General features: G+C 52.7%; 5 protein-coding genes across 5 annotated transcripts; 2 read left to right on the forward strand and 3 right to left on the reverse strand.

Moving 5' to 3' along the window:
* Window positions 1-579: 579 nt before the first annotated feature.
* On the forward strand, window positions 580-1,362 carry PG998_004461 (uncharacterized protein; the record flags this gene model as incomplete). The annotated part of the gene is made up of 1 exon (XM_066871279.1): window positions 580-1,362. One exon carries the CDS (start codon window positions 580-582, stop codon window positions 1,360-1,362), a length of 783 nt encoding a protein of 260 aa, XP_066735029.1.
* Window positions 1,363-1,997: 635 nt separating this feature from the next.
* Window positions 1,998-3,168, forward strand: PG998_004462 (uncharacterized protein; the record flags this gene model as incomplete). The annotated part of the gene is made up of 2 exons (XM_066871280.1): window positions 1,998-2,500; window positions 2,682-3,168. The coding sequence occupies 2 exons, from the start codon at window positions 1,998-2,000 to the stop codon at window positions 3,166-3,168; spliced, it is 990 nt and encodes a 329-aa protein (XP_066735030.1).
* An 875-nt stretch (window positions 3,169-4,043) lies between these two features.
* On the reverse strand, window positions 4,044-8,574 carry PG998_004463 (cytochrome b5-like Heme/Steroid binding domain-containing protein; the record flags this gene model as incomplete). Its single annotated transcript, XM_066871281.1, has 12 exons — window positions 4,044-4,240; window positions 4,377-4,601; window positions 4,743-4,955; window positions 5,063-5,272; window positions 5,457-5,708; window positions 5,864-6,521; window positions 6,578-7,207; window positions 7,289-7,351; window positions 7,411-7,461; window positions 7,518-7,535; window positions 7,589-7,934; window positions 7,991-8,574. 12 exons carry the CDS (start codon window positions 8,572-8,574, stop codon window positions 4,044-4,046), a joined length of 3,447 nt encoding a protein of 1,148 aa, XP_066735031.1.
* Window positions 8,575-9,126: 552 nt separating this feature from the next.
* On the reverse strand, window positions 9,127-10,051 carry PG998_004464 (uncharacterized protein; the record flags this gene model as incomplete). Its single annotated transcript, XM_066871282.1, has 2 exons — window positions 9,127-9,921; window positions 10,007-10,051. 2 exons carry the CDS (start codon window positions 10,049-10,051, stop codon window positions 9,127-9,129), a joined length of 840 nt encoding a protein of 279 aa, XP_066735032.1.
* Window positions 10,052-10,962: 911 nt separating this feature from the next.
* PG998_004465 (uncharacterized protein) lies at window positions 10,963-12,779 on the reverse strand (the record flags this gene model as incomplete). The annotated part of the gene is given in 5 exon segments (XM_066871283.1): window positions 10,963-11,142; window positions 11,157-11,904; window positions 11,983-12,410; window positions 12,464-12,607; window positions 12,660-12,779. The coding sequence occupies 5 exon segments, from the start codon at window positions 12,777-12,779 to the stop codon at window positions 10,963-10,965; spliced, it is 1,620 nt and encodes a 539-aa protein (XP_066735033.1).
* Window positions 12,780-15,565: the final 2,786 nt, after the last annotated feature.

Consider the following 15,565-nt stretch of genomic DNA (forward strand, 5'->3'; position numbering starts at 1 on the left):
TGTCACTCGTATCACAGCAAGGCGGGAGCGGATGACAAACTTGCCCGGAAAGCCTTGATTCTTGACACACGTTGGTGGTAGAACTGGCATGATCCGACTAAGCAATATATGTATCCCGCCATCCTAGACTTTCCCAAGATCTTGACCTGTGGGATATTAATCCCCTTTTCGATCACAGCCTTAACATCTCATGTGAAAAGTGCTGATCCCAATGTCAACTATAAGCAGCTCAGGTGGTAGCCTGAATCCCGGAGTTGGTGGCAGTATCCCTAATCACAATAACCAAATGATATTGCACCCGTTTCAGGCCACTCCTGATCACGCCAGCCACCCATACAGCCAAAGCGCCCACCCGCAAGCCACTCCTCATGCTGGTATTCACTCGACGCATCCATCTCAGGGTCATCAAGGGGCATCACATCCTCTTCCACCAATCCCCCTTCTCGGCTCTAATACTCCAGGCCGCGGGGCCCGTCAAGTGCGTTTCGCCAGCCCGACCCCCGGACCCCCTTGAGTCCTGGCCCTGCTTTCCACCCGAATCCCGCGGCCGACCTACCTCCCGCCGGTTATGACTACGGCATGAACCCGCCGCCGGGCCAACCACCAAACCTCCCACCGATACAGCCTCCGCCGCCCTATCCTTCCTACCCCTATCAGCCATATTCCGGAGGTTATTACGGTAGCGCCGCCGCCACGCCCGCACCAAAGCCAGCGCGCTGGCAGGACCGCCCCGTCGAGGTTGTGCTCCCGGACAACGTCGTGTTCCACTGCTACCGAGAAGATATTCTCTTTCACTTTCCCGCGACGCGACAGGACCCCTTCGGACGGCGACTGTACCCAACAACATACCTAGCGCGCCCGAACAACAGCCCCGTCGCGCACGCGGGCCTGCGCCTCATCTTCCGGCTGTTCGAGCAGTGGCGTCTGCGCGGGACGCCGGTGCGGCTGTTCGACCGGGTCGCGGACCTGCTGGACCGGTCGGCGGACGCGCGGCGGGCGTACTACGATGCGTGCCGGGCGTTTATCGGGGTGTGCGCGGCGCTGGACAAGGAGTGGGGGCTGGGGTGCAGCGACGAGCTGCTGCGGCAGGTGGACGAGTTCGTGCTCGTGCTGATGCAGGGCTACGACCCGGCCTACAACTCGCCCGCCGTCCTCGTCGGCCTCATCAACGCCTACTCCCAGGTCTTCCAGCCCAGCACCCCGCGCCACGTCCAGACGGTCCGCGCCGTCTGGCGCGCCCTGCCCCTGTACGCCCGGTCCGCGACGGCGGCCGACTTGTGGGGGCGCACCGCCGCGGCGCCAAAGACGTCGAGCCGCTCGGCTTTCATGCGGATCCTGCGGGATATGAGTTTGATGGTTTGATCTGATTTGATTTGATTGGCTCGGAGGCTGAGTCACCCAGGGATTTGATGCCGTGATTGCTTTTTCTTGGTCGCAGTTGTGTTGAGTGTGTGGCGCATTATATTAGAGGGGTGTCTAGTTTGTCTTGCACAAAGCTATTCTCATTGCCGTTGTATAAAACGCTTCACAAAAGGGAGATTGGCAAAGTACTGCAATGATGGAAACCAATGGAGCGGCTGGTTTGATGTCAGCTTTCCCCGCATCAGCCGTGATAAGAAGCCCCCTTGTGCGCCAGCCAGCCACAAACAGCCAACAAGCAATTCCGTCCAACCAATGAAGAGTGAATCCTTCCACGTTTCCCGCTTTCCTTGCGTCGCGCATCATAACGTGTGACCTGTTTGCTTCTTCTCCCGCCTCACTTTCTTTCCATTGTCCCGTGTCACCACGTCGCATTTCCTGTCTGCCTCTTGTCTCACATCGTCAGACCACGGCGAAAGGCAAATATCGGTTTTCACCCTTATTTCCCCTGGGCCACCAACCTTCACTCCTCTTTCCCCTGTATCCCATAATCCGTGGAGCAAACTGCAACCCTTCCCCTCCTCCAAATAGCGGCTCGGCCCGGAACCCAAAACAGCCCCATCATGAACCCGCAAACAATGGAGTACCAGCCCGCCCCAACCTCCTCTTCCTACCCACCACCGCCATCGCGGCCAGGCCCGACGCCTCTAACCAACGTCGCGGCCACCGCCCCAGCGCTCTACGCCACCGCGTCGGGCGCGGCCGGGGCCGCAGGGCCCCCGTCGGGATACCAACCGGGGGCGAATGCGGGCTACTACGCAGACAGCGTCCAACAGCAGCAGCAGCAACAGCAGCAGCTGCCGCCGCGCGTCGACGGCAAGGCCGACCGGACCATCAAGTCGGCCCGCGCCACGAGCGAGTTCGCCGCCCGCGAGTACCTGAGCCTGCTCCGCAAGATCGGCCCGGCCGCGGGCCGCAGCTACAGCGTCAACGACCCGTCGGCCGCGGAGGCCTTCGCCCGCGCGAGGTCGCAGCAGATGCTCGTGCTGGACGAGTTGCAGACTTTGCGGCAGAGCGTGGCCGTCGTGATCCGGGAGGCTGAGGCGCATCGGTGGCGGAAGTGGGTTTTGGGCGGCGTCTTGTGAGTAACATGCTTTTCTGACACCCCCTTTTGGGTGTTTCTCCCTATATTGGGTAGACTCTGGCAAGGTTGATTCCTGAACTTGAAGTCTCGGCATGTGGATGTTGAGTAGTTCGAGAGTTTCAAACGATACAAATGATGTAAGAGTGAGATTGCACGATTAACCAGAACCAAACTACAGGGCTTCTGTCATCCCCTTAGTCAGGCGCATCTTCCGACGCCCTTCCAGCAAGGACGGCAAAAAGAAAGGAGAAGGCCAAAGCAGCACTACAACTACCACAGTATCTACGAGCAAGACCAGCGGCGGCAGCGACAACAGCAACGCCATCATGAACGCGACCGAGTACGCCTTCTCCAAGTCGCGGTCGCTCATCAAGCGGATCCGCGAGTCGGTGCGGGGCAGCGGCTGGTTCCTGGGCGGGGTGGCGACCGTGGCCTTCTTCGTGCTGTCGGTGCTGTACGTGTTCGAGAACGAGGTGTCGCTGCGGGTGGCCAAGACGGTCTCGAAGCGGCTGAAGCGGCTCACGGCCAAGATCGAGCGAGGCGGGGCGGCGGCCGGCGGCAATAGCGGCGGCACTTCGCGACCCGCGGACGCGCTGCTCGATGAGAAGGATCTCGCGGTGCTGCAGCAGGGGTGGCGGTGGAGGGTCCTGACGTGGAGCGGGTGAGCCGGTGGGCGAGTCAGTGTGCGAGGGGATTCGCATCAGGGTGGTATATAGTTCATGTCAACTCTGTTATTTTTGAAACTCTCTTGCAGTATTGGTTAAGGCCAGGTATCAAATTGGAAGCATGCTGCGGCAGTCCCATTATTACCGATAGCATAGACCGACAACATCAAGTCAATTAGATGTACACTCCGTAGTATAGAGTATACTTGACACTCTGACTTGTTCTTTCTTTTTAGGTCCGAAGTCGAGCTGTCAACCCAATAAAACCGTCCCCCTTCATAACAGGAATGATTCATATGGTGTTATTTTAAGAAGTTCTATATCCGAGCTGACACGTCTCTTCTTCTTTGGAAGTACAGTGTTACCCTAAGCCTCTCACAGCGGTCTACTACGCGTTTACTATCCCTGATACCTATAATAAGTCCGGGTTCTTGGCCACTCCTTCGCGCTCTGTTAAAATGTAGAATGGAGTAAGAACATGGAAATTCCTGGGGGTGGCAGATATTGCCTAGCGACGATTCAAGTTTCCTGTTACGATTGAACAGACCTGTTTGCTACATAGCCTATAATTAAGCAGAGCTTAATGATTTTCGTTTTGGTGTTTTCATTTGTGTACAAAAATGAAAGCGGAAGAGAAGTCAAGGATATGTAAAGGGGCTGCGCGAGGCTGCGGTTGTGTATATGTATGTAAGTGCCACTAAAAAAGAGTACAACCGTGCGATAGTAAATTAGAAAGAGGGACTAAGCCCGAGAGGTGGGATACCACTCTGTTAACCACAGTTCTTCTGAGAGATGCATGTTTTATCTACTTATCCCTTAATATCTAGATATGAGCCCTTCTTGTGATCATACATTCCCGTCTATCTATATACATGCTATGATAATTCCATGTCCTCGACCTGCTCACTGAGCCTACCTGAGAGCTTGGCCACTAAAAGATGGGGGTATTTATCCTTGAGCAAGGCTTCATCATCGCTGGCATCATCCGTACTTATGACCTTGCCAGCGTAGTCAGTGATGACCACAAGCGTGACACCCATGCCACGATACCACTCGGGCTGCTGCATCATTGCTATCCAGCGCCAACAGAATTAGTTAACCATACCTAAAGCGCGTACAAACACATGCATACACGTATTTGTATGAGGTAATATGTATCCGAGACCCGGTTAAGGGGGAAGGGGAGTGGTAAAAAGACGTTTGCTTACACGCCATGTCCCAGACATTATCCCCAATGGCGACCCAGGCACCGCCGTCTGCGGGGTCGCTATGCTCGGCCAAATCCGCAAGCGAGACATTGGGCAAGGGCATCTCCACCCTCGCCACGACGCGGCTCTGGTGCTGGGTTTTCAGAGCCTCCAAAGCCATCTTGGCGGGGCGGGGGTTGGACTCGTCGTCTACTTTACTCAAGATATCAGTGGCATCTTGGCCTCCTAGTGCTTGCAGAGCGTCGAAGATCCCGCTAGTATCCCCGTCGGCTGGCGGTTTGGACTCGTATGTCAGTTTCAATACCCAATAAAGAGGCACGAAGGAGGAACTAAAAAAGAAGCAAATAAAGGAACGAGTAGACTTACGACTGATGTTGTAAACCCAAGAGTCCAAAACAACTTGGTTCGCTTGGATTTGCTCGGAAGGGATCTCGTCCACCATCCTGCCGATGCGTAGACTATCGTACGGACTCGCGAGGAGCGGGTTCGTTGCGTGTGCTTCGTTGAACGGTTGAGAAGCATCCTTTCCAGCAAATTGTTTGAGCGAATCCAGACCGCCGGGATGCGATTCAAGGTAATCTGTGACAAGGAATTTTGCGTTAATACAGTTATGTCTAAAGGGGGTAAATCGTGGAATAGCCAGCAGTGACATGTGCTTTTTGTGTTTTGGTTTTTATTGTACGTACTGCTCATATCATACACGAACCCTTCGACAGCGAAGTACACGCCCAAAGTCGGGTTGTCGTACCACCGGAGGCAACGCGCGGTAAAGGTCCTGAGGTCGGCATCCGGCCGCGGCACGCTGGGCAGGTCCATGATGGTGCCGCAGCGGTAGTTCGAGAGGACCGCCACCATCGCGGGGTAGTATCCCGGCAAGGTCTCGTCGATAGGGCCGCCTGGGGTGCTGAGGAGTATCGGTCTCCAATGTGGTGGGCAGTTGAACTCTGTTGCCGGACGTCATGAATCCCTATGTTAGTTTCTAATCATCTATAGGCAGTAGGTGAAATCTGCCTCTTCCATGGCTCTCACGACACGGATTGGGGTCAAAATAACAGAAATAATGGGGTGGAATAGACTCACGGGTTAAATCATACACCTCTTTTCCGTAGGTCTTGTACAATGGCAGCCCATTAGTCCCATCATTTTCCCGCACAGCAGCTTCGGTCTGAGGTATCGCCAATTTGCCGATCATCCTCCAACTCAGTGACGAACTATAAAACGCAGTCACTAGATCATCGTCTTGATTAACTGCTCGCGGCTGGAGGCCAATGTTGGTCATTCTCGTCACGCTTCGAAATTGAGCAGTGGTCCATTGCAGCTGATTAAGCGCCTCTGTTAACATTGGAGATTCTTTTGGTTAGCACCAGCTCGTTTCTCTTGGGATCATCCCTGATATAGCAAGCAAGCAAAGGAAGTCAGGTGGCGGACTCGGAGGAGAATAAACAGGAAACGAAAGAACGGAAGAAACAAGTGGGCGTATAACTCACCAGTCACGTCCCAGACATTTGGCAAGGAGTTTTTGTTCAGCATCACAATCCACGCGTCGCCCGCCTCGCGATGCGACCCGACCTCCGTCAGGGTGAAGTAAGGCACCGGACTGCCCTGCGGGTCCGTCAGCCCGAACCACCGCAGCGCGTCGACGTCGAGGCGGTCGCGGAGCTGCGTTTCGCGGTCGAGGTTCGTTCTATTACCCTCGGGGGTGTTCTTGAATGAAACCGGCGGGTCCTTATCTACAAGCATCTGCCGCATGCCGCCGCGCCCGTCCGAGGCTCGGTCCCAGGTCTGCCACTGGGGGTCGTAGGGGGGACCTTGAAGTCGAAGGGCGCCCAATCCTCGAAGCGGCCGCAGGCAGGGTTGCTCTGCCGGCTCTGCAGGAGCTGCGTGTGCGTCTCGAACAGGCTTTGGTGCCACCCGCGCGGCAGGGGGTCCAGACGCGCGTGGACCTTGCAGAAGCTCATGAAGGCGTTCAGCCAGTCCGTGTGCCTGTTGACGGGGGTTGCTTCTGCTTTGCGATCGAGAGGGTTCTTGTATATGGTCCTTGGCATATTGAAGATGAAACGTCTCCTTCTGTCTGTTGGGTGTGGTCTTAGGTTTGGCTCCTCTATCCTTTGGTGTTTGCTGGGGTTCTTCTTTGCCGCTTCGCTTCTGTATAGGGAATCGTTTATTTCTTTTAGTAGGTTTTCGTCTGGTGGACTATTCACTCTTCGGAGTGGCACGGAGGCACTCATGAGCAGCCCGAGCGCGTGATACAGCCACGTCCGTTTGTTCCCGCTTTGGTACAGATCCATGACATTATTGATTTCTCGAAAGCATTCCCGCTCATCCTGTCTCGCATGAGCCACCTTGAAGTTGCTAAGTGCCGAGCGCCAGGCATCCACTCCCCATGGGGAGATAAACCATTTGAACCCTTCCTCTTGGTACCACGGCCGCAGCTGAATCCACTTGAGGTGCCGGTTGTTGAAATCGAGCGTAGTGGTCCTCAGCCTATCCCTGAGCGTGTCGAGGGGCGTGTCCACGTCGAGAGTCTCTGGGCTGTTAAATGTCGTACCGTTTTTAAACCTACGCGTCGTTTTGACATATTGTGGCATCTTCAACGCCCTGGAGCCGTATTTGGCGACTTCGGTTTCCCAGAACTTTTCGCTGAGCAAGGCCGACACCCAAAGTACAGGTACAATATTTGTGTCCTCCATCTCCGGTAGGTCGGCTGGCTTGCCGCCATACCTCAAGCTGCCGCGGCCTGGGAAAGGCTCCGACAACAACGTCAGCATGTTACCTTCTGTCCATGACTCTGCTGTCCTGGAGTGGCGGCTGGTAGGTGCGGTATGAATATGCTACGTTTTGACCCCTATTAGTAATAGCTTCTTCGCCTTGATTGATATACGATCACCCTGAGCCGGAATGCGCTTACTTACCCCGCCAAATATCATATTCTCGAAAGAGCGTCCGATTTCCCTAGAGATCTCGTCGTTGATGAACTTGGTGCATTTGTCAGCCGCTAAACGGATGCCCAGTGGGTTCAGAGCCCAACACATACCGGGTCTCTCAGTAACTGGCCGTATTCGGTATGCCAGGAAAATAGAGCGTGCTAGATACAGGTCAAAGGCGATTCGAATTGGAAGCGGGCCTAGATCAGTTACTCACCATGCTTTCGTGGCAAATCTGGGTACGATAGTTAGTAGAGAGATCTTCTATGGCTTGTCGATATTACTCACTGTTTTGGCATAGGAGAACTGGACCATGCATTTTTCGGCCGGAGTTAAAGCACCCTCAACAAGGGCTCTAAGGCGATATACCGCCATTCCAAGGACTCCAACACGTTCTTCATTGCTGCCGATTTGAGGATTGTTGAGAGACCACAAGCCCATGAGGGTGTTGCCGTTACTTATGTTCCATCGGTCCGGTAGGAAACTGGAAATTATCCAGTCTTCGCCCATTCTTGTTATTTGGTCTCGGAGCTCCTCCGTCGACATCTTCTGGCTGTCCTCAGGGTCGAGGCGAATTCGTCTTTCTTCCGGTGGCGCATTCGGGTCAACATCATTAAGAACAGCGGCAACCATCCTGTATTATGAGAATTAGCATGCCGACGGGTAAAGGACGAGTAGTAATAGACATACAATGGATGGCGCTCGTCTATGAGGGTGTTCATAATGCGATTGGCCAGTTCGAGGCAGACACGAAGCTCGTTCCAGATTCCGTCGTCATCCACGCTGAAGTATTTACGTCCTCCGAGTTTACGGATATCATCTGGTATCTTGTTTTCCCACCAATTATCCCGTCGGAACCAAGGCAGCCATTTGCTCTCATCAATCACGAGTCTGCCTTCGTCGAAAGCTATCTCGTTATACACTTCATCCTCCATGCTGCGTGGCATTTGATGTCCACCAAAGTAGCCCCCGTAGAGGGTGTTGTTCAGTGGCCCAAACTCCCACGTCTTGAAACCTCCAAGCCCAAGGGTCTGTTCCTGCTCGCCCATGAACAACCTGTCGAGCTCCGCAAGTGTTGGCATGGGAAAGGGCGTCTGATCACCGGCGGGTAGAAAGTCGTCGGCATGGTATGTTTCATTCAGGTTCGGCATTTCGGGCGCTAGGCCAGAATGATCAAGGCCATCCATCCCAACCCAGGCACCACTGCTCGATTGTCCAAATCTCTGTGCCCATGGTGACAGCTGAAACTGGAACTCTTGTCTTGGATTCGCCATGGCGTCTTAGATACAGTCGGAAAACTTTGAACCTTCAGGCAACGTCTTGTGGGTGAATGAGCGAAGCTCATATCCTGTGGGTGCCAATTCGTCCACCAGGAACGAAAGATAAGCTGTAAAATGAAACGGGGACCTCGTATTTCCCTGGGGTCAGAACCGAGACAAAGGATGCATGGTATAACCTCTTCATTTGCCCAGGCGCGGAATGCGTTAATGGACAAAACAAAGACTCAATGCCAATGTCATCCATTGTGTAGATACGCAAACAGTCGCTACGAGCGTGGTAATTGGAAGTGTTCCCAAAAAGAGTAGAAGGTGTAAACTAAAAGAGCCTTATTATCCAAATACCCAATATTGGCTCTGATGAGTAGCTGCCGGCCTACTTTGTCAAACACTGATTCTATGTTCTGCCCCTTTTTCTCATCGCCTGCTATAGGGTATAAGGGCCTATATTCATATACACACATTCGATAGCTATACGTTGTGAAAGAATATTGAATCTATTAAGCTAGTGACTCGATTTCGAATCGAACAAAAGAACAAAACCAAAAACTAATTGTCTCCCCGTTCGACCTCGTCAACCGCGGCAACAATGACAGCCAAGACCGCATCACGTGCCCCCGCCAGACTGTGCGCATCCTCCTTACCGGGGACATGGCAGAACAAGACGTTAGGCCGGCGCCCGCGTACGTAGCATCCGGCGAGGCTCTCGTAGTAGATGAACCCGCAGCCGTAGAAGCCGGCCTCCATGTGCGGTCGGATTCCCAACGGGGTCGCGACCTTCCCACCAAGCTCCCTATCGGTGCTGCTACCTTTGCTACCCCTGAAAAGCGCGCCAGTCTTCAAGATCCCCCGCGCCTTGTCAGCGACAGCGTCGACATCCAGCACCGTCTGCAGGCCTACCGGCACATCCGCGCCCCAAGGACAAGGCCCCAAGTCGTCCGCCACCTCCCCGACCGCGTCGGGAACGGCGTAGTACCTCTGGTTCCGGGGCACGCCCACGGCGTCCCAGAAGTTGCTCGTCATGCCCTGCTTGAAGGCGCAGCGCTCGACCGTGACGTGGCTGTCCCAGAGGCCCCGTGCCTCGCCCAGGTGGACGATCAGCGCCGCCGCCGCAGCTTTGCCCTCCTTGTTCTCGTTCTCGTCCCGGCGTCGGTGCAGGTCGTGGCAGAACTGCCGGATGGCCCGGTACTCGGTCGGGACGTAGCCCGTCGGGGGCCGGACGATGCGGATGCGCGTTGCCGACGGGTTCTGCGCGGTGCGCGGCTCTAGGACGGGCGGCATCATCTGCGTGAGCGTGTAGCTCGTGTTGGGGTCGATCTGGCCGCCGTGTCCATCAGGATATGGCTGTTTAAAGATACAGCATTCATCAGCGTCTTGAGACCACGTTAGACCCCAAGGGAAGGCCAGAAACATATTTGCTTTTACGTACACCGAAGCCGGTCACCAGAACCTCTACTTCTTGAACCATTGTCATTTTTCCGCCTGCAAGTTTAAAACCTCAAAGACTATTTTGTACATGATAATGCCATAGAGGCTCGTATTGTGTCAGGCTGACAAGGCCCGAGTTGTCTCTATCTGTTGCTTGCTGACATGGTGTGATAATGCGGGGAAGCAATTTGCTTCTTCGCTTTGTGCTACCTCTTGAGGCATCATCCTGAGAGCATCTTTCTCAAATTGGCTTAGCTTGTTGATAGTAAATTTGGAGGGTTATGATATAGTCTATGTCTTAGATTCAGTAGCTGTGCTGACATCAGCTTTAATAGCAACATCTGTCCCTTTTCATTTCTATCGACCAATAATGCAGGGCCAGAGCAAATCCATTTCCAATACTCTTGTCTGGCCTACCAGTTGATAACTGAATGTGTTTAAGCAATTGAATAGTATTATTGTCAACGTTCAAGGGATATTGACGACTTTTCACATATTATCCTAGACCTTGAGGAGTGGCAATCTGTATTCAGCATATAGGAGAAGCACAATTATGTAGCCAGAACGTAGTCCGCCGTGTCGACGCTAATCCCTTCAATACATCGCAAAGACTAATAGACCTCCGGGGCTGAATGAAGGCGGATCCATAGGTGCTATTTCATAACATCTGAAGCGCCCCTTATCGTAATCCCGGAGTCATTCCCATTCCACCGCCACCAATTTTAAGCCTTCCGAATTCTGCAAACTCATCCCCGATCCCTGTTGACATAGTATACTAGGCTCGGGATTTCAATTTCAGTGGGGGAAAAGAAGAAAGAAGCCATTCTCGAATGACACCAAGAAATTGTTATAAAGGGAAGTTAGAGCCAAAATGGATGACATGACAGTCCTCGGTTGCACCATGAGTGAGCCTGTGCCATACCAAAGCGATGGCGAGTAATAAAAAGAGATTGAGACTTAATTCAGGCGATCAGGAAAGTCAATGCCATCGATCCAGCGGACGCTGGGCGTAAGCTTTTCGTTGCTGTCGAGATGCAAATTGCCCCATTCGGTATTGGTAAACTTGCAGCCAGGGCCTCGTGTGCACCTCGGATCTTTGAGACAGTGGTGGCTCAAGTAACAATCATAATCAAAACACTCGATCGGCCCACGGGGACAGACACTAGTGCGTGCTTTGTAACGATGTATGGCCACCTCCGGGGGGTCAGTTCGACATTATGGATGCGTTCGCAATTGGGGCGTTTGCATTTGCCCACTAGATAGTGATCGTTGCAGAAGGCGTTAGGGGCAACCTTCTCGAGCTTGGTTTGATACGTATTCTGAGCTGGAGTATTAGAGGGATGCTTGGTCGGGGGATCAATCCTGTGACCGTCCGCGTTGAAGTGTATGGTCTTGGTTGCCTTCTTCGGCTTGGCTGCGATGTCAATATTTTGGAGACTTTCAGAACCACCGGCTTTAGCGTAGCTGATAGAGACTCCTCCATTGCCCGAGCTAACGACACTCCCATTACGCGTAAGCTGAGGCTCGGCCTCTGCGTGCGTAGTGGCTGGGGTTGAGGCGGTCGAATTCGTGAACGGGGGAGTGGCTGCCGCAGGTCTGGGGGGCATCTGCTTCTCAGGAGATACGACAGGCGGGCCTCGCTGGCTTCCGAATTCCGGCTGGACTGCAGGAGCAGGGAAGGGATGAATAGGAAGACTGCTGGACGGAGAGAAGGCAGCAGGAGCAGAGAAGGGAGCAGGCGCTCTCTTGCTTTCGTTCAACAGGGGATTGGACCGAAAGACCTTGTTAAAGCTGGTAAGATCAAATGGGAGTTGTTTAAAACCCTGTTCGGCTGGGGTGGTCTCAACCAAGACAATCCTATTACGGAGTTCGGGATAGTCACTATAATCTCGTAGGTCACTGCAATGGGTCAAGTCAGCAACTGATTGTTTTTGATGCTCTGGGAAACATCGGGATGCCCAGGATTCGGATACGTACTGGAGATAGCCGTTGTCATGGCAGCATGCAACAAAGATCTTCTTACAGTGAAGATTTCTCAAATAATGGTTGAGCATTTTGCGTAGTTTGGAGTCTGCGTTCTCCTTGCCTCTGCCCACGTTCACAAAATCGACCTCGGCTCTGCTATTGGTGAACTGTTCGGCAAAGGTTCGCATATCATCGTCACGCTCGATGACGTTGGATAGGCGGAGAGACTTTGCCAAGTCGTTGAGGTTGGCGTAAGCACGCACAATGATGGATATCTCCTCAGTGTTGAAATCATGGTTATCGGTCTGGAGGTAGTCCCGGACAGCCTGTTTGATCGCCTGTGCAGCGGCCGGGCCGCCTTCTAAGGGATTCCGAAGATACGGGTCGGCAAACTTGGCTCCGTCGCCGTCTATAAGAATGGCAATAAAAGAGCCGTCGTTCTGCAGAGGAGGTCAGATTCATGGTCATAACGAATAGGTAGGAGACTCCGAACAATCTTCTGCTCCAACCGCCTCATAGTTTGGTTGGATTTGTCTGATTCCATTTGATAATCACGACGGGATTTCCGCTCGGCAGCCAGGTCACCTCTAAGCTGGTTCATTGTGTCCTCAGTGTCCTCTAATCTGCGAAGAAGTTCCTGTCACGGCAAGTTAGTCAATTGAGCCTCGTGAGGTGCGATGGTGGCCTACTTGGATAATCTTATCCTTGCGCTGGTCGGAAGCGATAAAGGAACCCATCCAAGCGGTAGCAGCTTGGAGGACCTCTTGGGTGTCCCCAATGGCCATTTCGGCCTCATTGCGCATGTCCATGGTGGCGTGGCGGATGGGAAGTGCCGAGAGAGGCTGAGGCTGAAGGAAGTCGGTGGTGCGGGTTAGCTTGCTTTACTGCCCCAGTTCTGGCCTCTCCAATTCAAGTGTCTCCCCCGGAAGTAGTGGACCACGAACTAGGCACTCGGGCTACGAGGAGGAGGCGTCGCTCGACAGTCGAAGTGAAACCCCTGACGCAGGAATTGCAGAAGTCTTGGCCCTCGAAAGCGGTGCTGTCTCTTATGGAAACGCGAGGCAAACGGGAAACGAAGCGAGAGAGTTGTTTGCTGAGTGAGGTCAATCAAGCAAAGCCCGGAAGTGGGGATGGGTTGAAAGTTCACAAAAGTGCCTGCCCGAATTCCGTTTTTTTTGGTTGGTCCAGCTTGAAGCGCCAAGCGCAAGGCAGACGTGATCGCTCAAGCCCCACGTGACCAAATACCGCTACCAATTCCACCAATTCCACGTGTTGAATACCTTGTTACAACAGTAAACCAACCAACCAACCAAAGCTGAATATAATCAGTAAGAACAGCATAGGTACCGAAGTGACTGGATTCTTCTATGCTATCTTTCCTTTCATATCCGTTTTCTCAACGCGTGAACAAAGAAGGGCACTTGCCAGAGATTGGGATCGTCGTGTCTTGGCCTGCTTGTAATCATGTACGTGGCCGCGTAAGCTTGCTACACGCCCAGACCTAGACCCGGACAGCTTTTATGGACGACACAAAACCAACATAGGAACACTAGCTGAGCCTCGATATCGTCTAGACACGTCTAGCAGCCATGGCTGTCAATCCTACAAGTTTCAAACCGCAGTCTATCGTGGCTAGATATATGTGTCAACAGTTCACGGGACTAGCTACATGGGCTAGGCAATCTAACAACAAGTGGCCAGCTTGTATAGTGACAAGCTTATGTTTCATTCTAAGACATTCGATAATACATAATCGAAACTAGCTACTTAGTAATAGTAGAAACATAGATGATATCCGCCGTAACGGCTTCAAATGCCCAGCCCCAGCAAACCTACAATCTTATGGTCATCATGTTTTCCTCTATGTGGAAGACACTTTCCCCGTGTCTATGCATTTTAGTACCACCCCGCCAATTATACTAGACTGCTCATAACTGACTGCTCGCAAATGATTGTTCACATATTGTGGCTCACAAATGGCTGCTCTTGTTGCTTCCAAATTGTTGCTCCTCTCTTTAAGTTACCGTATGCATCGCTGGGAAGTAGCAGGACTAGATCTCCGGACGCCAGATTACTGAATAGTCTTGAGCAAAGCAGTAAACAGTCATGCCAATGAAACCATCTTTCCTCACAGATAGGATTTGTTTGATGTTAGAAGCACTGACGAGAGCTTCTGGCAAGTGATCAGAAGAGCTCTGGAAATACCGCATTGGGGACCAAAGCAACGCATTGCGATGCCATAAGAGACATTTTGGCCATATGATTGTTGAGAAAGGATATGTGGAATCTGAGCAATGAGTTGATTTTAGAGAGGAAGAAGCGAAACTTAAGGAGCAGCTCTGAGATGTGACTATATATATTACAGGTGAGACACGTGGATGACATCTCGACAGTGAGTACTTTCTAAATCTGCCCCCGCACCAACTGTCACAGGGCTTTCGTGTGTTACCACCGTGCCTAATCTTTTGCGATCATCGATACGGACCAATCCCAACCTTCATTTTCACGGAACCGATATGAATCCCCGCGTTCATACGCCGGAGTGTGCCACCGCTTCCCGGAGCATGTGCACCCCTCTGAGAAAACATGTGATGATGCACCGAGCGAAACGCAATACAGTACGGTATTGCTCATCTCGTTTCTTTGCTGATCCCTTTGCACTAAATTGCGATAGGTATACGACGGAATGTTGAACCATTGATGTTTATTTGTGATTAATAAGAAACGAATCCAATGAATGCATGATCAGCTGTGTATAGTACGTGATTCTCGGTATAATCGCCGCAAAGGGTGGATGCATCTGTCGACCCCATCTCCCCACTGCGGAAAGGGGTTCACATGGTAATATTCGCCAATTTATTAACGAAAAAAGCATTCAGAGTCGCTTCGACGGTCCTGATTCTCTGCATCATATCCTGGACACGGTCCAAATAGGCAGTCCGAAGCATGATGCGAGAGAGGGGATATCGATCGGTCTAGTGGGGGAAGACAATCTTTCCCCGGAGGGGTAATCCATCAAGACCCGGAGGAGAATGGACCGCATCCTGTCACTGTCGTGCCATGTGGCGTCGCGGGTAGATATTACATGATCATCCAGAAACCCCTCTCCTAGCAAACCCTGGCTTTCCCACCCCGGATCCCTCATTCTCCTCCATTGTCAGGCTGCCTCTGGCGAGCCATGGGCTGTGTGGTAATATATATCTGGCCTTCAGTCTTGGCATTACCCGCTAACCGGGTACGGAGGCGTCGAATGGCGACATCCGCGGATGACCTGGCGTGAATCCGGGTAAATGCCAAGGCCCTGCGCCGGCCAATCGTTTGCTGTTCGATGGTTTCATTGCCGCAAAGCATAATAAATGATTTGGCCCGGTCAGCGGGAGGTTGCAGCACCAGGCGTCGCAAGATGATCCTGAAATGTTATTACTGCTGCGGAATACCTCAGGAGCGGGAAGGGCCGTGATAAACTTATGGTGTCAAAGCAAGGGTAGAATCTGCCGTCAAAGCAGGATAGAACAGCATAAATAGCCATGGCAAGCCGGAAAGGACGGCACTTTCTACCAATGCATCTCAACACCAGGAAGTCTTGGCTCGCAGT

The sequence above is a fragment of the Apiospora kogelbergensis genome (assembly GCF_038363985.1).
Source record: "Apiospora kogelbergensis strain CBS 113332 chromosome Unknown utg000002l_segment0_segment0, whole genome shotgun sequence".
In the NCBI taxonomy this organism is placed as follows: Eukaryota; Fungi; Ascomycota; class Sordariomycetes; order Amphisphaeriales; family Apiosporaceae; genus Apiospora; species Apiospora kogelbergensis.